General features: G+C 44.1%; 1 protein-coding gene across 3 annotated transcripts; it reads right to left on the bottom strand.

The window, feature by feature from the left end:
* Positions 1 to 10,929: 10,929 nt before the first annotated feature.
* Positions 10,930 to 14,503, bottom strand: LOC125508760 (protein DETOXIFICATION 21). Of its 3 annotated transcripts, none has more exons than XM_048673552.2 (9): positions 14,102 to 14,503; positions 12,817 to 13,358; positions 12,594 to 12,680; positions 12,406 to 12,462; positions 12,076 to 12,314; positions 11,825 to 11,943; positions 11,611 to 11,697; positions 11,356 to 11,474; positions 10,930 to 11,279 (listed from the first exon to the last, which is right to left on the bottom strand). In XM_048673552.2, the coding sequence occupies exons 1-8, from the start codon at positions 14,405 to 14,407 to the stop codon at positions 11,394 to 11,396; spliced, it is 1,518 nt and encodes a 505-aa protein (XP_048529509.1). In that variant the 5' UTR covers positions 14,408 to 14,503; the 3' UTR covers positions 10,930 to 11,279; positions 11,356 to 11,393. The 3 variants fall into 3 exon arrangements, with proteins under 3 accessions (XP_048529509.1, XP_048529510.1, XP_048529508.1); XM_048673553.2 differs by having other exon boundaries at positions 10,930 to 11,255; XM_048673551.2 differs by having other exon boundaries at positions 10,930 to 11,474.
* Between the last annotated feature and the right edge of the window lie 10,058 nt (positions 14,504 to 24,561).

Raw genomic sequence — 24,561 nt, 5'->3', positions numbered from 1 at the left:
ATATGGATCTAGTTGGGATGATAATTTGCCCTACGCAGAGTTCTCATACAACAACAGTTACCAAGCTAGTCTGAAGATGGCACCTTTTGAAGCCTTGTATGGAAGGAGGTGCAGGACGCCGTTGATGTGGGATGAAGTTGGAAGCCGTCAGTTGTTTGGACCGGATCTGATTAAAGAGTCAGAAGGGAAGGTTAAGTTGATTCGAGATAGACTGAAGGTAGCTCAGTCCAGGCAGAAGAGTTATGCAGACTCAAAACGTAAGGAGGTAGTCTATGAAATCAGAGATAGAGCATATCTTCGTGTGTCACCTCTGTGAGGAGTTAAACGTTTTGGAGTTAAGGGAAAGTTAGCCCCAAGATTTGTAGGACTATACCGAGTTTTGGAACATATGGGAGAGGTTTCCTACAAGTTGGAATTACCCGAAGGACTATTAGGAGTTCATGATGTGTTTCACGTTTTCCAGTTGAAGAAGTGTCATGCAGAGATGGCTGATATTCCTCTGAGGGATACAGTGCCCCTGGAAGCAATTCAACTGGATAGTGATCTGACTTATGAGGAGAAACCAGTGAAGATTCTCGAGTTTGCCAGCCGAGTCACTCGCAGTAAGGTTATCAAGTTTTGCAAAGTTCAGTGGAGCCACCATACCGAGGATGAAGCCACCTGGGAATGAGAGGATGATCTACGGAAAGACCACCCACACATATTTTCTAGCCAACGCGAATCTCGAGGGCAAGATTCACCTTAAAGGGGGGTAGGTTTGTAACATCCCAAATTCCCAATTTGGAATGTTATACATAGGTCATCATATGCATATCATATTTAATTTTCATTTTGGTTTTGTGATCCTAAAATCCTAAGAAACTCAAGGACCCACAGAGAGAGTTGGGGATTTTATTATTTTCATATTCGATTTTTTCTCAAATATTAAAAAAATGGATCATTTTGGTTTTATTATTTTTCTCTCCAAAAATATTTCATATTAAAAATATATGAGAGGGGATAATATGACTTCTCCAAAATAAATGAAATATTGGAAGAAAATTATTAAAATCAAATAAATATTTTATTTGGATTTTGTTGCTATTTTATTTGAATTACAAAAATTTGCATTTTTTAAATTGCATTTTTAGTCCAGAAAAATGTTCACTTTGTTTGAAATATTTTATTTAGACGGTGAAAATTTGTTTTGGCATTTTTAGATTTTTATTTAATTAATTAGGATTTTTCTCAGCGGAACCATTTAAAAAAACAAACCGACCTAACGGGCCATGCCTGAGCCGAACGGGCTTTAAAAGCCGGCCGAGGCCACGCCCCAGCCCACGAGAGCCCACCGCCGCCGCAACCCTAGCGCCGCCGCCGCCGCACCTCGCCGGCCATGGAGGCCATGGACCAGGGGGTAAACCCTTCTCCCATCTAGGGAGAAGGTCAAGGAAGAAAAAGAAGAAGGGGGATCTCTCTCCCCCTCTCTCCCGGGGGCGCCGGAACGCCATCGGGGCTATCATCTTGTGATGGCGATCTACACCAACACCTCCGTCATCTTCACCAATATCTTCATCACCTTCCCCCATCTATCTACAGCGGTCCACTCTCCCGCAACGCGATGTACCCTCTACTTGAACATGGTGCTTTATACTTCATATTATTATCCAATGATGTGTTCCCATCCTATGATGTCTGAGTAGATTTTCGTTGTCCTATCGGTAATTGGTGAGTTGCTATGATTGGTTTAATTTGCTTGCGGTTATGTTGCTATCCGTTGGTGCCCATCATATGAGTGCGCACGTGGATCACACCATAGGGTTAGTTGTATGTTGATAGGACTATGTATTGGAGGGCAAGAGTGACAGAAGCTTCAACCTAGCATAGAAATTGATGCATACGGGATTGAAGGGGGACCAATATATCTTAATGCTATTGTTGGGTTTTACCTTAATGAACGTTAGTAGTTGCGGATGCTTGCTAATAGTTCCAATCATAAGTGCATAGAATTCCATGTCAGGGATGACATGCTAGCAGTGGCCTCTCCCACATAAAACTTGATATCGGTCTAGTAAAGTAGTCAATTGCTTAGGGATAATTTCGCAACTCCTACCACCACTTCTCCACACTCGCTATACTAACTTTATTGCTTATTTACCTAAAACAGCCCCTAGTTTTTATTTATGTGCTCTTTATATTCTTGCAAACCTATCCCGTTACACCTACAAAGTACTTCTAGTTTTATACTTGTTCTAGGTAAAGCGAACGTCAAGTGTGTGTAGAGTTGTATCAGTGGTCAATAAAACTTGAGGGAATATTTGTTTTACCTTTAGCTCCTCATTGGATTCGACACTCTTACTTACCGAAAGAGGCTACAATTGATCCCCTATACTTGTGGGTTATCACCGTTGACTAAACTTCTCTCACAAGCAAAACATGATATCACCTTAGTACTCTTTGGGTGTTAATCACATGGCGATTTGAACTAGATTATTGACTCTAGTAAACCCTTTGGGTGTTAGTCGCATTGCGATGTGAACTAATCACATAAAGATGTGAACTATTGGTGTTAAATCACATGGCGATGTGAACTAGATTATTGACTCTAGTGCAAGTGGGAGACTGAAGGAAATATGCGCTAGAGACAATAATAAATTTGTTATTTATATTTCCTTATATCATGATAAATGTTTATTATTCATGCTAGAATTGTTTTAACCGGAAACTTGATACATGTGTGGATACATAGACAAAACACAGTGTCCCTTCTAAGCCTCTACTAGACTAGCTCGTTAATCAAAGATGGTTAAGTTTCCTAACCATAGACATGTGTTGTCATTTGATGAACGAGATCACATCATTAGGAGAATTATGTGATGGAAAAGACCCATCCGTTAGCTTAGCATAATGATCGTTAAGTTCTATTGTTATTGCTTTCTTCATGACTTATACATATTCCTTTGCTCTGAGATTATGCAACTCCCGAATACCAGAGGAATACCTTGTGTGCTATCAAACATCACAACGTAACCGGGTGATTAGAAAGATGCTCTACAGGTATCTCCGAAGGTATTTGTTGGGTTGGCATAGATCAAGATTAGGATTTGTCACTCTGAGTATCGAAGAGATATCTCTGGGCCCTCTTGGTAATGCACATCATAATAAGCCTTGCAAGCAATGTGGCTAAAGAGTTAGTTGCGGGATGATGCATTATGGAACGAGTAAAGAGAGTTGCTGGTAACGAGATTGAACTAGCTATGAAGATACCGACGATCGAATATCGGGCAAGTAACATACCGATAACAAAGGGAATAACGTATGTTGTCATTACGGTACGGCCGATAAAGATCTTCGTAGAATATGTGGGAACCAATATGAGCATCCAGGTTCCACTGCTGGTTATTGACCGAAGAGGTGTCTCGGTCATGTCTACATAGTTCTCGAACCCGTAGGGTCCGCACGCTTAACGTTCGATGACGATTTTGTATTATATGAGTTATGTGATTTGGTGACTGAATGTTGTTAGGACTCCCGGATGAGATCACGGACATGACGAGGAGTCTCGAAATGGTCGAGAGGTAAAGATTCATATATAGGACGATAGTATTCGGACACCGGAAGTGTTCTGGGGGTACCGGGTATGTATCAGGTCACCGGAAGGGGTTTCTGACAACCCCCGGCAAGCTATATGGGCCTAATGGGCCAAGAGTTGGACAGACCAGCCCCAAAAGGGGCTGGTGCGCCCCTATAGGCTGAATAGGAGGAGAAGGAAAGGAAGTGAAGGGAGAAGGAAAGGGGAGGATTCGGCCTCCCCCTTTCCTTCCCCTCCCCCCTCTCTTTCCTTCCCCTCCGATGGATATGGAAGGGGGGAGGCCAACTTGGAGGAGGCGCCCAAGTAGGATTAATCCTACTTGGGGCGCCCCTTGCAGCCCCTCTCCCTCTCCCACCTATATATATGTGGGGAGGGCACCGCTAGAACACACAACATTGATTCCTAGCCGTGTGCGGTGCCCCCTCCACAGTTTACGCCTTCGGTCATATTATCGTAGTGCTTAGGCGAAGCCCTGCGCAAATCACTTCACCATCACCGTCACCATGCCGTCGTGCTAACGTAACTCTCCCTCAACACTTTTTTGGATCAAGAATTCGAGGAATGTCATCGAGGTGAACGTGTGCAGAACTCGGAGGTGCCGTACATTCAGTGCTTGATCGGTCGGAACGAGAAGAAGTTCGACTACATCAACCGCATTATCAAACGCTTCCGCTTTCGATCTATGAGGGTACGTGGACACACTCTACCCCTCTCGTTGATATGCATATCCTATATAGATCTTGCGTGAGTGTAGGAATTTTTGAAATTACATGCTATGTTCCCCAACAGACCATTGTCATACACGAGAATGGTAGGGTTAATGGGCTATCACCATGGTCAACGGCAGTGAACCCTGGTCTACGCTTGCATGCGGGCGCTGACATGGCAATATTCTACCGCCCACGACAATGGTGGCAACATGCATAATACTATTTAGAAATAACGTGAAAGAGAAGCAATTGTGAACATTGTTTTCTTATTCATTGATCTAGGTATTTGCAGTTGTACACCCTCCCAAAGGGTGTTACAAGAGGTTTCTTTCACCGAAAGGACGCGAGCGAATAGTCACATTTGCTGCCCAAATAACAATTGTCGGTGGTTAGTGGGAAAGCAGGGATTATCCCTAATTGATGGATGTTAATTAACCCTTAACACCCCTAATTAGTGCTTTTTCTTATGATTATCATCTTGTTTAAAGTCTCCTCCAAAAACCCAACAAGAAAGATATGAGGAGTGTATGTGAAAAACTTCTTCCAAAAACAGAGTGGGAAATAAGGAGAAAATGACATATCACAATGCTTGTATTACTGTTGCCTCATTGTAAATTTTCCATGAGAAACCATCTAGGAAAAAACCTCATAGATGAAGAGAGTGTAATTCAAAGATTCGAGGATCTCAAACAAGTTATCCTCCAGGAGCGCACTCCCCCTGAACCTTGCAAATAACGAAGTCATCTCATACCAATTCCATTAACATATTCTGGAATGAAGGACTTGGTAAATACTTTATGAACAAAACATTGAGATTATCACATGACTTCTTTTGCAAAAATATTTAGCTCCCAATTCTTTGCAACTAATTTCATAGTAGTACACATACTAATATTGCTCTTTATAACATGTCTGCATCTACCTAATACAAACAACATTACCTTCATAGATAATGGTGGGTGGCTCCTACCAACCGATCTCAGTTGAACTTTTAACGAAGTTCATCACTCTACGAAGTCACACAAATTCACATGTTGCTTCATATAAATCAATGATTTTGGAATCATTAGTGGATGCAACCACTAAAGTTTGTCTTCTTGACTTCCAAGAGAAGGTTGTAACTTCATTCGAGAAGATAAAACTAGTTTTTGATATGGGATTTTCTTCTTCTTTTGGAATACGCTCAAGATCACATCATTGCATTGATAGAGAAGTTAGAAGTTACAGGGTTCGTACCCAACTATGTACACAGAGAGGCGTAGATGGACACGATGGGAGCAGGAGAAGAGGGGGATGCTCAACCCCAAATACACAACTTAAGATTACAGGGTTGATTGCATTCAGTTCGGCAGGAGCCCACTCGTGTGCGTTGTCTTGGATGGTGGCCAGTAAGCGTGTTGAGGAGGGTTGCATGCCATTGAAGATACATGCGTCCTGGTGCTTCCAAATAGACCATGTCGTGAGAATGGAAAGCATGGCAAGGCCCTTGCGCAAGGCAATCTGACAAATCCAACGCCAATGAAAGCCACTTGAGGAACCCAATAGCACCATCCAAGGGGGTATGGTTAGACAACACCAAGATAACACATCATGCCAGATTATTCTGGCAAATACGCATGATACGTCTCCGTCGTATCTATAATTTTTTATTGTTTCATGCCAATATTATACAACTTTCACATATTTTTGGCAACTTTTTATATGATTTATTGGACTAATCTATTGATCCAGTGCCCAGTGACAGTTCCTGTTTTTTGCATGTTTTTTGTCTCGTAGAAAATCCATATAAAACGAAGTCCAAATGCAATAAAATTTTACGGCGAATTATTTTGGAACATATGCGATTTTTGGGAGTTGGAATCACCGCAAACAGAGGCCCGCACAGCCCACAAGACATCAGGGCGCGCCAGAGGCCCCTGGCGTGTGGTGGTGGGTTGTGCCCTCCTCGAACATCAGTTGGGGCTCTACTTCGGGCACAAGGAAGCTTATATCCGGAAAAAAATCGTGTTAAAATATCAATGCAATCGGAGTTACGAATCTCCCGTAATATAAGAAACGGTTTTCGGCCAAATCTGAGAATGCGAAACAGAAGAGAACAGAGAGGGAGATCCAATCTCGGAGGGGCTCCCACCCCTACGCCGCCATGGATACCATGGACCAGAGGGAGAACTCTCCTCCCATCTAGGGGGAGGCCAAGGAAGAAGAAGAATGAGGCGGGCTCTCTCCCCCTCTCTCCCGGTGGCGCCGGAGTGCCGCCGGGGCTAGGATCGTGAAGGCGATCTACATCAACAATCTTGCTACCGTCAACACCAACTCTCTACCCCTCTATGCAGTGGTGTAACACCCCTTCTTGCCACTGTAATCTCTACTTAAACATGGTGATCAACTCCATATATTATTTCCCAATGATATTTGGCTATCCTATGATGTTTGAGTAGATCCGTTTTGTCATGTGGGTTAATCGTGATCTTGGTTGGTATGATTGTATATTTTATTTATGGTGCTGTCCTACGGTGCCCTCTGTCTCGTGCAAACGTGAGGGCCCCCCGCTGTAGGGTGTTACAATATGTTCATGGTTTGCTTATTGTCGGTGTTGCGGGGGTGACAGCAACCTAAACACGGATAAGTGGGTTATGGCGTATGGAAGTAAAGATGACTTAATACTTAATGCTATGGTTGGGTTTCACGACCTTAATGATCTTTAGTAGTTGCGGATGCTTGCTAGGGGTCCAATCATAAGTGCATATGATCCAAGTAGAGAAAGTATGTTAGCTCATGCCTCTCCCTCATATAAAATTACAAGAATGATTACCGATACTTGTTATCGATTGTCTAGGGACAAATGACTTTCTTGTTGACAAAAGCTATCCACTTTTATTACCTTGAAATTTGTTCATAGTTTTATTCTCGCAAAGTACTCGTAGTTTTATCCTTGCAAAATAGTTTCATACTTGTTCCCGGTAAAGCAAACGTCAAGTGTGCGTAGAGTTGTATCGGTGGTCGATAGAACTTGAGGGAATATTTGTTCTACCTTTAGCTCCTCGTTCGGTTCGACACTCTTATTTATCAAAGAAGGCTACAAACGATCCCCTATACTTGTGGGTTATCAACGCAATCAACCAGAAGGTGGTCCAGGGTCTCCGGATCTTAAGACATAGGATGAAGACGTGGTCATGAGGCAACCTATGGCGAGCAAGTCGATCTACCGTCCAACAACGATGTCGAGCAGCCAGCCAAAGAAGAAAAATCACGCTCAAGGGGGCCCAACTCCTCCAGATCAGCCTCTAGAAAAGGGGACGTAGTGCTACCAAGGAAAAGCTCCATGTAGCAGGAGGCCACGATATAGGTACCAGAACTCGTCCATCGCCATAGCAAAGAGTCGGGTAGGTCCGTAAGAGTCACCTGCTGTAGTAGCCGCCAAACATCGATGTATTCGATAAGAGCAGCCAGTCCAAGGGCCCCATGGATGTCCAGAATCCAAGTCCGGTTAAAGAGAGCACCTTAGAGAGTGCAGCGGCGTTTTGTCGTGTGGGACCAAGGCCGTGAGGAAAGGAGCCTTCAGAGCAACAGATTGGCCGTTTAGCCAATGACCAGTCCAGAACTTGCAAGTGTGACCATCCCCGAGTGTTCAGGTGGTTGATGCACGAAAAAAGTTGCGGACCTCCCGATCATGCAGTAGCGTCAGGTGATGCCAAGGATGTGATGGATCAGTATCATGCAGCCAGATCCATCGAACGTGAAGCGAGACACCTGTACGTTGGAGGTCTCGGACACCAAGGCCTCCAAGCTCGAGAGGGCAGCAAACCTTGGGCCAATTCACTAGGAAAGCGCCACTCTGACGTCACGACCATGCCATAGGAAGTAACGAATAACTTGGTGAACCTTCTTGAGGATGGGAGGTGAGATGGCCATGGCAAGAAGAATCTGTACTGGCATGGCGGAAAGCACATGCCAGACAAGCGCCAGCCGCTCAACACGGGAGAACATGGATGCCTTCCAAGTCGCCAATTTCTTGCGAAGCTTGCCAGCTAGCGGGAACAGCTGCGATGAGGGAACCTTACCGATAAAGAGCAAAAGTCCAAGATATTGCACCAGGAAGGATGTGACGGGGAAATAAAGGGTCGTCGCAATGTCTTCTAAGACCACTTGCGAGCACTAGAGATTGGCGTAGCCAAGCATTTATTATAGTTGATGCACAAACTGGATGTCGTACCAAAGGTATTGAGTAGTGCACAAACTGACTGCAACTCGTCGGTGTTAGGGAGGAAGAAGATGACCACATCATCTATGGAAAGAGAGATGTTGGATGCTGCGTAACGAGGGGTAAGGTGCCGAAGAACTCCAATCTGAATAGTGTGTTGGAGTAGGGAGTTGAGCCCATTGATGACCATGGTGAAGAACATCGACGATAAGGGACCACCCTGGCAGAGACCACACATGTGCAGGATTGGTGGCCCGGTAGTACCATTCATCAAGACCCAAGTAGAGGCGGTGGAGATGAGGATGAAGATCCACTTGCACCAGCAAGGCCCAAAACCAAGGTGCTCTAGAACCTCAAGGAGAAATGGCCAAGATACCGAATCAAATGCCCACACGATGTCGAGCTTGAGAACCACCCGCGCTAACCTAAGCCTGTGTAGTTGTCTCATTGTTTGTTGCACTAGCATGAAGTTGTCATGGGCGCAACGCCCAAAAATGATATGGGATTATGGAGATCTGATATATAGCCAACATCATGATATCCAACCATGATCATATCTTGATTTTTCACATAAACCAAGATCATTGGCCTCTACAAGATATCCAAAAATATTCTTCGTACCAACCCAACACCTTTCCATTGGTGATGCATTGTATCTATCTGATAATTCACTTCTAATAATATTTCATACCTGGTGCAGTTTGCTAGATACATTAGTGCTTCATTGCACCATGATATGGAGACTCAGTTCCAATACCCCTTCATGACCGCCCTTAGGTATAAATGAGTATTTATCTGTATTAATCAAGAGATCTCACGGTCTAGTTTTTTTGATGGTGTGATTTATCCATGTTGAACTTTTCAACAATCTTTTGGATAAATGCAGATCGATAAACAAGTATTCTTGAAGGAATACGCTCAAGTACCAAACTCAATCAAAGTTAGGTCTCAACCAAATTTTTTATCTGAAACTACGTCTTAAGATAATTTGCTTGTGATGTATTTCTTGTGTAGTGCCAATGATAATCAGATCATCAACATACACAAATGACGCAAAGTCCTTTTTTGAATTTCTTGATGCATACATGAGGAATCATCATTTTGTGAGTAACTCTTCTAACAAAGGAACCCACTCAGTCAGTTATACCACATTCATCCTGACTGCTTTAAGCCATATAATGACTTTTGAAGCTTTACACAATACATGTTGCAATTAGCTTTTCAATTAAGTATCTTCGTTCCCCCAGGAACTATCATAGGTATATCCGAATCAAGTGACTCATGCAACTATGCAGTCAAGACATCCATCAGTTGGATATACAAAATTAATATTCATTGCAATAATATCAAATATCAGAACATCATTCCGCTAATAACATGAGAATATGTTTCATCTTAAAACGACGATGGGTCTCTGCGTGAATCCATGTGCTACAAGCCTCGCTTCATGTCTTACCACCTCATTGTGTTCGTTCTTCTCATGAACAAAAAAACTCATTTTGCTCCCCTCAGTGAACAAATTCAGAGGAGTGGGTATTACTGATCAAGTCAACACTCATCTTCTTGAGAGCGAGCACAATTTATCCTCAATTTCTACCTTACTTTGGGTCAACCTAAGCGCTCACGGCACTCAACCATGCATGGACTTAGGTTTTGGATCCAATCCAAACTCTTTTGCAATTCTCAAGGAAAATCAAGAGTCGATAAAATATAGTCTTTCTATTATATAATTCTCCTTGAATCCACATAAATAGTGAAGATTTATTCAATACCTTTTGACTCGATTTCCCACAACAATTGACGCCAGGTCTTCCGATGTCCCCGCACAAAAATTTGTGCACACACTCGCACCGGGTCCCGAATGTTCAACATCCCTTAGGTGTTCTTCAACCCTATGTTCATATTAATAGGAAGTTGACATGCATTTACTGTCAGGAACCTCGTTGCTTTTAGACACTTTTGTGAAGCCTTGTCCTATTGTGTCCAGATTTCTCCTCTTCTTGGGTGGCTGAGTGGACCTATGGGTCACATCCACTCTCACTAACACATTCACAATGAAAATGTTTTAATTTGTGACACCTATATACTCACTCACTAAATGCAACTGGCAGATTATTTATGATGTGTTGCAAATTGATAATCTTCTGAATCTCCAGTTCAGATTCATCAGTATGTGGCTCTAAGGACAGGGTATCTGACAATCCATAAGTGTAGGGGATCTATTGTAGCCCTTTTTGATAAGTAACAGTGTCAAACCGGACAAGGAGCAGAAGAAATTGGTCAATATATTTCTTCTAATCTCACGTCAGCCCTCCCCGGTATAATCTGTAAAATCAGCGTGTACGTTTAGCAAAGTTCGTCCGTCAGAGAGAAATCTCGGATAATCTTTACGCCTAACTGATTGTTTCATAATTACACCAAGATACCTGATGACAAGACCAAGCGAATGCAATGGATATACAAACACCATGTTACTAATCACAACCAAAATCAATCAATCCAAAACAACACTAGTGCCACCAGCCCACAGCAATCCAAGGCATATTTTACATGCTGAAGCAGTGGTAGAAATTACAGAAAATCAAGTGTCCCTTGAGTAATACACCCTCTCTTCCTAAATATAAGACGCTTTTGCAGTTTCAATTGAACTGCCAAAATGTCTAATATCCAGAAACAGAGATAGTATGTTCTCCATTCTCTAGTGGAGCCTGCGTTACTGACTCACTGTTACCTTTTGCTCGATCTTGAGGAACAACCTCCGACACATCTGCGCCTACAAATGTTCCATCCATTCATTCTTCACATATTGAAAGAACCGTAGTTAACCTCTGAAACGCCGCGAACTCCGATCAAGCAGAGTATGCATGTTCTACCTTGATGGCGATTCATTACTTGTGCCGGATTTCTAATCTCATGGACTTGACCTTGAATCTGACTTTCCATTGTTCCCGTCCATGTACCACCTCTTCAATCTCTCCTGAGTAACCTCCACCTGAAAAAATAGAATAGAAACCATAACTGAGTACATCTCCTACTCATGAAGAATTCTATTCAGTAGATAAGTCATATGAAGACTTTACTTAGCAATGTTTGATTACAGTGATGAACGAACAGTTAACCAAGCTAACCTGTTTATCCCAGTCGGTCCTAATTGTTATGAACAGAAGTACAATTGTTTGAACCAGTGTCCCGAGCAGCATGCCAACCCAAATGCCCTGTAACAACAACCAATGAGAGTTAGGACCAGAACACTGATCCAGGAGACACAAGGACAATGATTTTAATTTGTAACTAGTAGTCGACTGATAGGTACAACAGCAATGTCTAAAATAATTATCGTACCTTCACATGGTATCCAAGAACATAACCTAGGATCGCTCCAAGAGGGATACCAATCAAGTAATATGTTGCGATGTTAACATAGGCAACGACACTTTGCCAACCGGCACCAACGGCAACACCTATCAAACGAAGTTATAGTATCAGTAAACCAAATGGACCTTTCATTAGTATGACAGGCAAATCGTTTGCCTCGTTTTGAAAAAAGTAAGCAAACTAGAAGATTTGGAATTCAGTCAAATGCTAAAGCAAACCTGATAGCACTGGTTGAACACTGTTCAGCAAGATGGAGAAGGCCAGAAGAGGCGACAGGTCAGCAACTAAGGCAGCCACCTCTTCACTCGTGGTAAATATGTAGGAAAGCTTCCCACGGAAGAAAAGAAAGAAGACGAACAACACAAGGCCTATTGAGAAAGAAGTCGCGACGACATTTAAGATGGCAAACTTGGCCCTTTTTGCACTTCCAGCTCCGAGCTCGTTTGCCACACGCACTCTATAAGACACAAAATCATTATCATCAAAAATCTGAAAACTGATTCAGTCACATGATACGAGTAACAGAGAGCTCTAAATCAACAAGTTACCCTGTTGCAGCCAAAAAGCCGATAGAGATCATCATCTCCCAACCATTGATGTTAAGGCTGCAGATTTCACAGATAGAAACCACAGTACCTAATTAGTTGATATGCAATGGCAGGGAAACAATATGAAACAATGCAATGACAATATGAAATGATGAACTGTGAAGTAAAGAGTAATAAGTATGTATTACCATATTGAAAGAGCGTCAAGTGCACTCTCTGCATTCTTCATGTACCCGGTTAGGAGGACCAGTATGGTGCTGTACCACAATTCCAAACTGAAAAGGCAAATAGGGAAAAACATGCATTATTGACAAGGACGGTGAAGTATAAAATGTCGACCCACACTTGGTGAGTAGGTACACTTGGGCAGCTGAAATAGTATATATAGTGAAAGCTCAAGTTTGTTCATACCAGAGCATCACACCAGAGGACAGAGAGAGCTTGAAGATAGGGACGAGGTCGGTGAGTGCTGTGAAGGAGAAGCCCGTCCACGTGAGAGGGCAGCCACCGAAGAGGACGAAGATGAGCTGCCCAAACGCAGGTATCCACATGGCGATGACCATGGAGGTCATGACCCCGGCGAGCCCAAGGTGCAGCTTGACGGTCAGGAGCCACGAGAGGAACAGATGGAGGCCGAGGTTGACGAAGGCGAGGTAGGTGATGATCAGGTTCTTGCTCTGCGCCTGCAGGTACATCTGGAGCGTGAAGTTGAAGACGCTGGCGAACATGACGGGGATGTACCATATGGAGATGGTGCCGGCGACGGCGCTGATCGTTGGGTCCTGGCCGATGAAGACGAGCAGCGGCTCGGTGAATATGAAGATGGGGAGCATGAGCACGGCGCAGCCGCTGAGGATGATCCAGGACCGCTGCAGGTAGATGCCCATCATGTGGTACTGCTTCGCCCCGTACGACTGCCCGCACAACGTCTCCAGCGCGCTCGCCATGCCGAGCTGCATTCAGTTCACTTACGTTATTAGTAGTTGTGTTTGAGATCATCAGCCTTTTCTGGTTTGATACAAATTTGCTTCTGATGCAGTGAAGACTCTGAAATGTCTGAACCGGTGCAATGCCACTGGTCTACCGGACAAAGAGCAAATGGTATTAAGTAGTAACTTAGACCGGCTCGGGATGGAAAATGACAGAAAAATCCAATGGGGTTGTTTTCGCCCAAAGAAAAATCATATGGGGTTTGTCCCGCTTTGACATGAGCAGTGACTTGAAAGTACTGCGTGTACCAGAACTACTTTACTTTTGGTGTACAAGTCGACAGCAAACTGGAGTTTGATTTGCCAAAAATGAAGAATACGGTGCCAAGCATGGACCACGATACAGTTGGCGTATATGTTTGCCCGCACATTTCCTATCAATATCATGTCGTGTCACATCATCGGTATCAAAATGCGCTACTTGCACATAGAGAAACCGTGTTCTATTTTTGCGAGGAAACACTGTTCTTAATTCTTATTCTGCCCCGTTGTTTGTATGTTAATGATGATGTTGAAACTGTCTACAGACTGAAGCAGGGGCGCGCTCCTGGTTTGGTTCTACAAATTTAATCAGTTTTTTGTATATACAAGTATACTAAAAACTTAAGCAGTTCAGTTATGGTCAAGCCTTAATTCTTTGTCAGATTGAAGCAAAATCATGATGTTCGGAAAAAGAAAAGGAAGAAGCAAAGCAGGAAGGTGATTACCAGTATGCCGTTGCTGAAGCGCATGAGCACGGTGGAGACGAGGGCGTAGGCGGCGAGCTCGGTGGGGCCGATGTGGCCGATGAAGGCCTGGCTGATCACGGTGACCCCGAAGGTGGAGAAGCGCGTGCAGATGGACGGCCCCGCCACCGCCCACAGCTTCCGGTTCTCCTCCAGCAGCTGACGCCCCAGCCCCACCTCCTCTTCTTCCGCCCCTCCCTCGCCGACCATGTCACTCCCGCCATTCTCCGCCGCCGCCGGCCTGGGCTCCAGCAGCGGGGCCTGGCTCTCCTCCCCCCTCTTCTCCATTGGCTGAAAGGCCCAGTGAATCAGCCACGTCTATCCTAGTAGAATCTTGGAGAGAATCTGATCAAGGCGCGGATTTGACACACGCAGCCAGGCCTAACAACGGGCAGCCGTCTTTATAGAGGAGGCGGCAAGAGAGAGAGAGAGTTCGCTGGTGCCGGGGGCGTGCGTGCTTGGTACTGGTAGATGCGACGCGAGGACGAGTTTGCCCCTGTGGCACCTTCTGCTTCTTGGTTGGTAGGGGGGAGCAGGACGGGCAGATCGGGCATATGTGCCCGGCCATTGGTCACCAGCGTTTACACGCCCCGCGGTTCAAGCTAACCTTAACCTGTGGCGTTCCACGGTTGCAGCGCGCGGTCTGGGCGCTGGCACGTAGACGCCTGGACCTCGCCGGTCGTGGCACTGTCGCTAGCTCTCGTCAGTACGCACGTTGGCCGTCCGACGCAGCAGTTGAACACGTTGGGTGACGGCCCACGACGAGATTCATTGATGATCGAACCCCTCCCTCTCCCTGCAGAGAAGTCATTGCCCGCATATGAGGGCGGCTAGTCCCGAACATTTAATTAGTCATACATATATTATAAAGTTGTACGGAGTAGTACTTTTTATCAGTTCCAGAAAATACTACTTCCGTGCATTCGAGGCGTGGGCTGCGGCCGAAAATTCCGCAATCCAGCTCCCGCACCCATCCTCCGATTTCCTCGGATCGATCCACATACGCACGTCTTCCTCCGATTTCTTTTCTTCCCTCATTTTCTTTATCGAAACTTTCTCATTTTGTTTATGTCTACTCATAATGAGTAGTAACATAAAGTAGTAACATACTTATGTTGCTATCTCTCTAATGGGGAGTAACATATGTGGGTGTAAGACTAATCATAGTGGGTAGTAACATAGAATAGTAAGCCCAGGTTACTACTCTATGTAGTAATATAGAGTAGTAAGCCCAGGTTACTACTCTATGTTACTACCTCTCTACTAGGGAGTAATATATGTGTGGTTACATGCAACACTTCATTTATTATACTATAGACTCATCATATCTAGATATGTGTGATGTTACTTATACTAGTAGTGAGTAAGGCTAGTCGTAGTGGGAGTAAGACTAGCCATAATGGATAGTAACATAGAGTAGTAACATGCTCATACTACTACTCTATGTTACTACTACCTCTCTAGTAGGGAGTAACATATGTGTGGTAACATGCAACACTTCATGTATTATGTTATAGACTCATCATGCCTTGATATGTGTGATGTTACTTATACTAGTACTACCTCCGTTTGGAATTACTTGTCGCAGAAATGGATGTATCTAGACGTATTTTAGTTTTAGATACATCCATTTCTGAGACAAGTAATTCCGAACGGAGGGAGTAGTAACTAGCTATGTTACTACATGCCTCTCTTTCTTCACTTATTGCTCGTCACATCATCTATTTTATCTAGATATGTGTGATGTTACTGCCTATGTTACGACCAATGTGACCATATCACGTCACAAAATGCCCTGCAAAAACAAGTTAGATGTCCTCTACTTTGTTGTTGCAAGTTTTACGTGGCTGCTACGGGTTGAGCAAGAACCGTTCTTACCTACGCATCAAAACCACAACGATAGTTCGTCAAGTTAGTGATGTTTTAACCTTCTCAAGGACTGGGCGTAGCCACACTCGATTCAACTAAAATTGGAGAAACTGACACCCGCCAGCCATCTATATGCAAAGCACGTCGGTAGAACCAGTCTCGCGTAAGCGTACGCGTAATGTCGGTCCGGGCCGTTTCATCCAACAATACCGCCGAACCAAAGTATGACATGCTGTTAAGCAGTATGACTTGTATCGTCCACAACTCACTTGTGTTCTACTCGTGCATATAACATCTACGCATAGAACCAGGCTCGGATGCCACCATTGGGGAACGTAGTAATTTCAAAAAAATTCTTACGCACATGCAGGATCATGGTGATGTATAGCAACAAGAGGGGAGAGTGTCGTCCACGTACCCTCGTAGACCGTTAAGCGGAAGCGTTATGACAACGCGGTTGATGTAGTCGTACGTCTTCATGATTAACCAATCCACAGTACCGAACGTACGGCACCTTCGCGTTCAGCACACGTTCGGCCCGGTGACGTCCCGCAAACTCAAGATCCAGTAGAGCTCGGGGAAGAGTTTCGTCAGCACGACGGTGTGGTGACGATGTTGATAAAGCTACCGTGGCAGGGCTTCGCCTAAGCACCGCTACAGTATGACCGAGGTGGATTATGATGGAGAGGGCACCACACACGGCTGGGAGACATCTTTGTGATCAACTTGTGTGTCTAGAGGTGCCCCCCTGCCCCTGTATATAAAGGAGCAAGGGGGAGGCCGGCCGGCCCTTGTTGGTGCGCCAGGAGGAGGAATCCTCCTCCTAGTAAGAGTAGGATTCCCCTCTTTCCTACTCCTACTAGGAGGGGGAAAGGAAGGGAGAGAAAGAGAAGGAAAGGGCCCCCCTCTCCTAGTCCAATTCGTACCAGAGGGGAGGGGCGCGCTGCCTGCCCTAGGCCGGCCCCTCTCTCTTTCCCTTATGGCCCAACAAGGCCCATTAGCCTCCGGGGGGTTCCGGTAATCCCTCTGGTACTCCGCTAAAATCCCGGTTTTACCCAGAACTCTTCCGATGTCCAATAGGCTTCCAATATATTAATCTTCATGTCTCGACCATTTTGAGACTCCTCGTCATGTCCGTGATCATATCCGGGACTCCGAGCTACCTTCGGTACATCAAAACACATAAACTCATAAAACCGATCGTCATAGAACTTTAAGCGTGCGGATTCTACGGGTTTGAGAACTATGTAGACATGACCGAGACATGTCTCCGGTCAATAACCAATAGCGGAACCTGGATGCTCATATTGGTTCCTACATGTTCTACGAAGATCTTTATCAGTCAAACCGCATAACAGTATACGTTGTTCTCTTTGTCATCGGTATGTTACTTGCTCGAGATTCGATCGTCGGTATCCCAATACCTACTTCAATCTCGTTACCGGCAAGTCTCTTTACTCGATTCGTAATGCACTATCCCGCAACTAACTCATTAGTCGCATTGATTGCAAGGCTTATAGTGATGCGCATTACCGAGAGGGCCCAGAGACACCTCTTCGACAATCGGAGTGACAAATCCTAATCTTGATCTATGCCAACTCAACAAGTACCATCGGAGACACCTGTAGAGCACCTTCATAATCACCCAGTTACGATGTGACGTTTGGTAGCACACAAAGTGTTCCTTCGGTATTCGGGAGTTGCATAATCTCATAGTCATAAGAACATGTATAAGTCATGAAGAAAGCAATAGTAGTAAACAAAAACGATCAAGTGCTAAGCTAATGGAATGGGTCAAGTCAATCACATCATTCTCCTAATTATGTGGTCCCATTAATCAAATGACAACTCATGTCTATGGCTAGGAAACATAACCATCTTTGATCAACGAGCTAGTCAAGTAGAGGCATACTAGTGACACTCTGTTTGTCTATGTATTCACACATGTATCAAGTTTCCGGTTAACACAATTCTAGCATGAATAATAAACATTTATCATGAAATAAGGAAATAAATAGTAACTTTATTATTGCCTCTAGGGCCTATTTCCTTCAGTCTCCCACTTGCACTAGAGTCAATAATCTAGATTACACAGTAATGATTTTAACACCCATGGAGCCTTGGTGTTGATCATGTTTTGCTCGTGGAAGAGGGTTAGTCAACGGGTCTGCAACATTCAGATCCGCATGTATCTTGCAAATCTCTATGTCTCCCACCTGGACTTGATCCCGGATGGAGTTGAAGCGTCTCTTGATGTGCTTGGTTCTCTTGTGAAATCTGGATTCCTTTGCCAAAGCAATTGCACCAGTATTGTCACAAAAGATTTTCATTGGACCCGATGCACTAGGTATGACACCTAGATCGGATATGAACTCCTTCATCCAGACTCCTTCATTCGCTGCTTCCGAAGCAGCAATGTACTCCGCTTCACATGTAGATCCCGCCACGACGCTTTGTTTAGAACTGCTCCAACTGACAGCTCCACCGTTCAATATAAACACGTATCCGATTTGCGATTTAGAATCGTCTGGATCAGTGTCAAAGCTTGCATCAATGTAACCATTTACGATGAGCTCTTTGTCACCTCCATAAACGAGAAACATATCCTTAGTCCTTTTCAGGTACTTCAGGATGTTCTTGACCGCTATCCAGTGATCCACTCCTGGATTACTTTGGTACCTCCCTGCTATACTTATAGCAAGGCACACATCAGGTCTGGTACACAGCATTGCATACATGATAGAGCCTATGGCTGAAGCATAGGGAACATCTTTCATTTTCTCTCTATCTTCTGCAGTGGTTGGGCATTGAGTCTGACTTAACTTCACACCTTGTAACACAGGCAAGAACCCTTTCTTTGCTTGATCCATTTTGAACTTCTTCAAAATCTTGTCAAGGTATGTGCTTTGTGAAAGTCCAATTAAACGTCTTGATCTATCTCTATAGATCTTTATGCCTAATATGTAAGCAGCTTCACCGAGGTATTTCATTGAAAAACTCTTATTCAAGTATCCCTTTATGCTATCCAGAAATTCTACATCATTTCCAATCAGTAATATGTCATCCACATATAATATCAGAAATGCTATAGAGCTCCCACTCACTTTCTTGTAAATACAGGCTTCTCCAAAAGTCTGTATAAAACCAAATGCTTTGATCACACTATCAAAGCGTTTATTCCAACTCCGAGAGGCTTGCACCAGTCCATAAATGGATCGCTGGAGCTTGCACACTTTGTTAGTACCCTTTGGATTGATAAAACCTTCAGGTTGCATCATATACAACTCTTCTTCCAGAAATCCATTCAGGAATGCAGTCTTTACATCCATTTGCCAAATTTCATAATCATAAAATGCGGCAATAGCTAACATGATTCGGACGGACTTAAGCATCGCTACTAGTGAGAAGGTCTCATCGTAGTCAACTCCTTAAACTTGTCGAAAACCTTTCGCAGCAAGTCGAGCTTTGTACACAGTAACATTACCATCAGCGTATGTATTCTTCTTGAAGATCCATTTATTTTCGATGGCCTGTCGATCATCGGGCAAGTCAACCAAAGTCCACACTTTGTTCTCATACATGGATCCCATCTCAGATTTCATGGCCTCAAGCCATTTTGCGGAATCTGGGATCATCACTGCTTCCTCATAGTTCGTAGGTTCATCATGGTCAAGTAACATGACCTCCAGAATAGGATTACCGTACCACTCTAGTGCGGATCTTGCTCTGGTTGACCTACGAGGTTCGGTAGTAACTTGATCTGAAGTTTCATGATCATCATCATTGGTTTCCTCACTAATTGGTGTAGGTGTCACAGGAACCGGTTTCTGTGATGAACTACTTTCCAATAAGGGAGCAGGTATAGTTACCTCATCAAGTTCTACTTTCCTCTCACTCACTTCTTTCGACAGAAACTTCTTCTCTAGAAAGGGTCCATTCTTAGCAACGAATGTCTTGCCTTCAGATCTGCGATAGAAGGTGTACCCAACAGTTTCCTTTGGGTATCCTATGAAGACACATTTCTCTGATTTGGGTTCGAGCTTATCAGGTTGAGGCTTTTTCACATAAGCATCGCAACCCCAAACTTTAAGAAACAACAACTTTGGTTTCTTGCCAAACCACAGTTCATAAGGTGTCGTCTCAATGGATTTTGATGGTGCCCTATTTAACGTGAATGCAGCCGTCTCTAAAGCATAACCCCAAAATTATAGCGGTAAATCAGTAAGAGACATCATAGATCGCACCATATCTAGTAAAGTACGATTACGACATTCAGACACACCATTACGTTGTGGTGTTCCGGGTGGCGTGAGTTGCGAAACTATTCCGCATTGTTTCAAATGTAGACCAAACTCGTAACTCAAATATTCTCCTCCACGATCAGATCGTAGAAACTTTATTTTCTTGTTACGATGATTTTTCACTTCACTCTGAAATTCTTTGAACTTTTCAAATGTTTCAGACTTATGTTTCATTAAGTAGATATACCCATATCTTCTCAAATCATCTGTGAAGGTGAGAAAATAACGATACCCACCGCGAGCCTCAATATGCATCGGACCACATACATCAGTATGTATGATTTCCAAACAAATCTGTTGCTCGCTCCATAGTTCCGGAGAACGGCGTTTTAGTCATCTCGCCCATAAGGCATGGTTCGCAAGTACCAAGTGATTCATAATCAAGTGATTCCAAAAGTCCATCAGTATGGAGTTTCTTCATGCGCTTTATACCAATATGACCCAAATGGCAGTGCCACAAATAAGTTGCACTATCATTATCAACTCTGCATCTTTTGGCTTCAACATTATGAATATGTGTATCACTACTATCGAGATTCAACAAAAATAGACCACTCTTCAAGGGTGCATGACCATAAAAGATATTACTCATATAAGTAGAACAACCATTATTCTCAAATTTAAATGAATAACCGTCTCGCATAAAACAAGATCCAGATATAATGTTCATGCTTAATGCTGGCACCAAATAACAATTATTTAGGTCTAAAAGTAATCCCAAAGGTAGATGTAGAGGTAGGGTGCCGACGGCGATCACATCGACTTTGGAACCATTTCCCACGCGCATCGTCACCTCGTCCTTAGCCAGTCTTCGCTTAATCCGTAGTCCCTGTTTCGAGTTGCAAATATTAGCAATAGAACCAGTATCAAATACCCAGGTGCTACTGCGAGCTCTGGTAAGGTACACATCAATAACATGTATATCACATATACCTTTGTTCACCTTGCCATCCTTCTTATCCGCCAAATACTTGGGGCAGTTCCGCTTCCAGTGACCAGTCTGTTTGCAGTAGAAGCACTCTGTCTCAGGCTTAGGTCCAGACTTAGGTTTCTTCTCCTGAGCAGCAACTTGTTTGCTGTTCTTCTTGAAGTTCCCCTTCTTCCCTTTACCCTTTTTCTTGAAACTGGTGGTCTTGTTGACCATCAACACTTGATGCTCCTTCTTGATTTCTACCTCCGCTGCCTTTAGCATTGCAAAGAGCTCGAGAATTGTCTTATTCATCCCTTGCATATTATAGTTCATCACGAAGCTTTTGTAGCTTGGTGGTAGTGATTGAAGAACTCTGTCAATGACACTATCAACAGGAAGATTAACTCCTAGTTGAGTCAAGTGATTATGATACCCAAACATTTTGAGTATATGTTCACTAAAAGAACTATTCTCCTCCATCTTGCAGCTATAGAGCTTATTGGAGACTTCATATCTCTCAATCCGGGCATTTGCTTGAAATACTAACTTGAACTCCTGGAACATCTCATATGCTCCATGACGTTCAAAACGTTGTTGAAGTCCCGGTTCTAAGCCGTAAATCATGGCACACTGAACTATCGAGTAGTCATTAGCTTTACTATGTCAGACGTTCTTAACTCAGCAGCATCTGCAGTAGGCCTGACACCCAGCGGTGCTTTCAGGACGTAATTCTTCTGTGCAACAATGAGGATAATCCTCAAGTTACGGACCCAGTCTGTGTAATTGCTACCATCATCTTTCAACTTTGCTTTCTCAAGGAACGCATTAAAATTCAACGAAACAACAACACAGGCCATCTATCTACAATCAACATAGACAAGCAAAATACTATCAGGTACTATGTTCATGATAAATTTAAGTTCAACTAATCATATTACTTAAGAACTCCCACTTAGATAGACATCCCTCTGATCATCTAAGTGATCACGTGATCCAAATCAACTAAACCATGTCCGATCATCACGTGAGATGGAGTAGTTTTCAATGGTGAACATCACTATGTTGATCATATCTACTATATGATTCACGCTCGACCTTTCGGTCTCAGTGTTCCGAGGCCATATCTGCATATGCTAGGCTCGTCAAGTTTAACCTGTGTATTCTGCGTGTGCAAAACTGGCTTGCACCCGTTGTAGATGAACGTAGAGCTTATCACACCCGATCATCACGTGGTGTCTCGGCACGACAAACTTTGGCAACGGTGCATACTCAGAGAGAACACTTTTACCTTGAAATTTAGTGAGAGATCATCTTATAATGCTACCGTCAAACAAAGCAGAATAAGATGCATAAAGAATAAACATCACATGCAATCAATATAAGTGATATGATATGGCCATCGTCATCCTGTGCTTGTGATCTCCATCTCAGAAGCACCGTCATGATCACCATCGTCACCAGTGCGACACCTTGATCTCCATCATAGCATCGTTGTCGTCTCGCCAACTATTGCTTCTACGACTACCGCTACCGCTTAGTGATAAAGTAAAGCAATTACAGGGCGATTACATTGCATACAATAAAGCGACAACCATATGGCTCCTGCCAGTTGCCGATAACTCCGTTACAAAACATGATCATCTCATACAATAAATATGGCATCATGTCTTGACCATATCACATCACAACATGCCCTGCAAAAACAAGTTAGACGTCCTCTACTTTGTTGTTGCAAGTTTTACGTGGCTTCTACGGGCTGAGCAAAAACCGTTCTTACCTACGCATCAAAACCACAACGATAGTTCATCAAGTTAGTGTTGTTTTAACCTTCTCAAGGACCGGACGTAGCCACACTCGGTTCAACTAAAGTTGGAGAAATTGACACCCGCCAGCCACCTATGTGCAAAGCACGTCGGTAGAACCAGTCTCGCGTAAGCGTACGCGTAATGTCGGTCTGGGCCGCTTCATCCAACAATACCGCCGAACCAAAGTATGACATGCTGGTAAGCAGTATGACTTGTATTGTCCACAACTCACTTGTGTTCTACTCGTGCATATAACATCTACGCATAGAACCAGGCTCGGATGCCACTGTTGGGGAACGTAGTAATTTCAAAAAAATTCCTATGCACATGCAGGATCGTGGTGATGCATAGCAACGAGAGGGGAGAGTGTCGTCCACGTACCCTCGTAGACCGTTAAGCGGAAGCGTTATGACAACGCAGTTGATGTAGTCGTACGTCTTCACGATCGACCGATCCTTAGTACCGAACGTACGGCACCTCCGCGTTCAGCACACGTTCAGCTCGGTGACGTCCCGCGAACTCACGATCCAGTAGAGCTCGGGGAAGAGTTTCGTCAACACGACGGTGTGGTGTCGATGTTGATGAAGCTACCGTGGAAGGGCTTCGCCTAAGCATCGCTAGAGTATGACCGAGGTGGATTATGGTGGAGGGGGCACCACACATGGCTGGGAGAAATCTTTGTGATCAACTTGTGTGTCTAGAGGTGCCCCCCTGTCCCTGTATATAAAGGAGCAAGGGGGAGGCCGGCCAGCCTTTGTTGGTGCGCCAGGAGGAGGAATCCTCCTCCTAGTAGGAGCAGGATTCCCCTCTTTCCTACTCCTACTAGAAGGGGGAAAGGAAGGGAGAGAAAGAGAAGGAAAGGGGGCGCCCCCCCTCTCCTAGTCCAATTTGGACCAGAGGGGAGGGGGGGCGCTGCCTGCCCTAGGCCGGCCCCTCTCTCTTTCCCTTATGGCCCAACAAGGCCCATTAGCCTCCGGGGGGTTCCGGTAACCCCTCTGGTACTCCGGTAAAATCCCGATTTTACTCGGAACTCTTCCGATGTCCAAATGTAGGCTTCCAATATATCAATCTTCATGTCTCGACCATTTCGAGACTCCTCGTCATGTCCGTGATCATATCCGGGACTCCGAACTACCTTCGGTACATCAAAACATATAAACTCATAAAACCGATCGTCGCAGAACTTTAAGCGTGCGGACCCTACGGGTTCGAGAACTATGTAGACATGACCGAGACATGTCTCCGGTCAATAACCAATAGTGGAACCTGGATGCTCATATTGCTTCCTACATATTCTACGAAGATCTTTATCGGTCAAACCGCATAACACTATACGTTGTTCTCTTTGTCATCGGTATGTTACTTACTCGAGATTCGATCGTCGGTATACCAATACCTAGTTCAATCTCATTACCATCAAGTCTCTTTACTCATTTCGTAATGCACTATCCCGCAACTAACTCATTAGTTGCATTGCTTGCAAGGCTTATAGTGATGTGCATTACCGAGAGGGCCCAGAGATACCTCTCCGACAATCGGAGTGACAAATCCTATTAT

Source organism: Triticum urartu, chromosome 5A (assembly GCF_056163025.1).
Source record: "Triticum urartu cultivar PI428250 chromosome 5A, HENAU_Tu73, whole genome shotgun sequence".
Lineage (NCBI taxonomy): Eukaryota > Viridiplantae > Streptophyta > Magnoliopsida > Poales > Poaceae > Triticum > Triticum urartu.
This window is presented reverse-complemented; position numbering and strand designations above follow the sequence as displayed.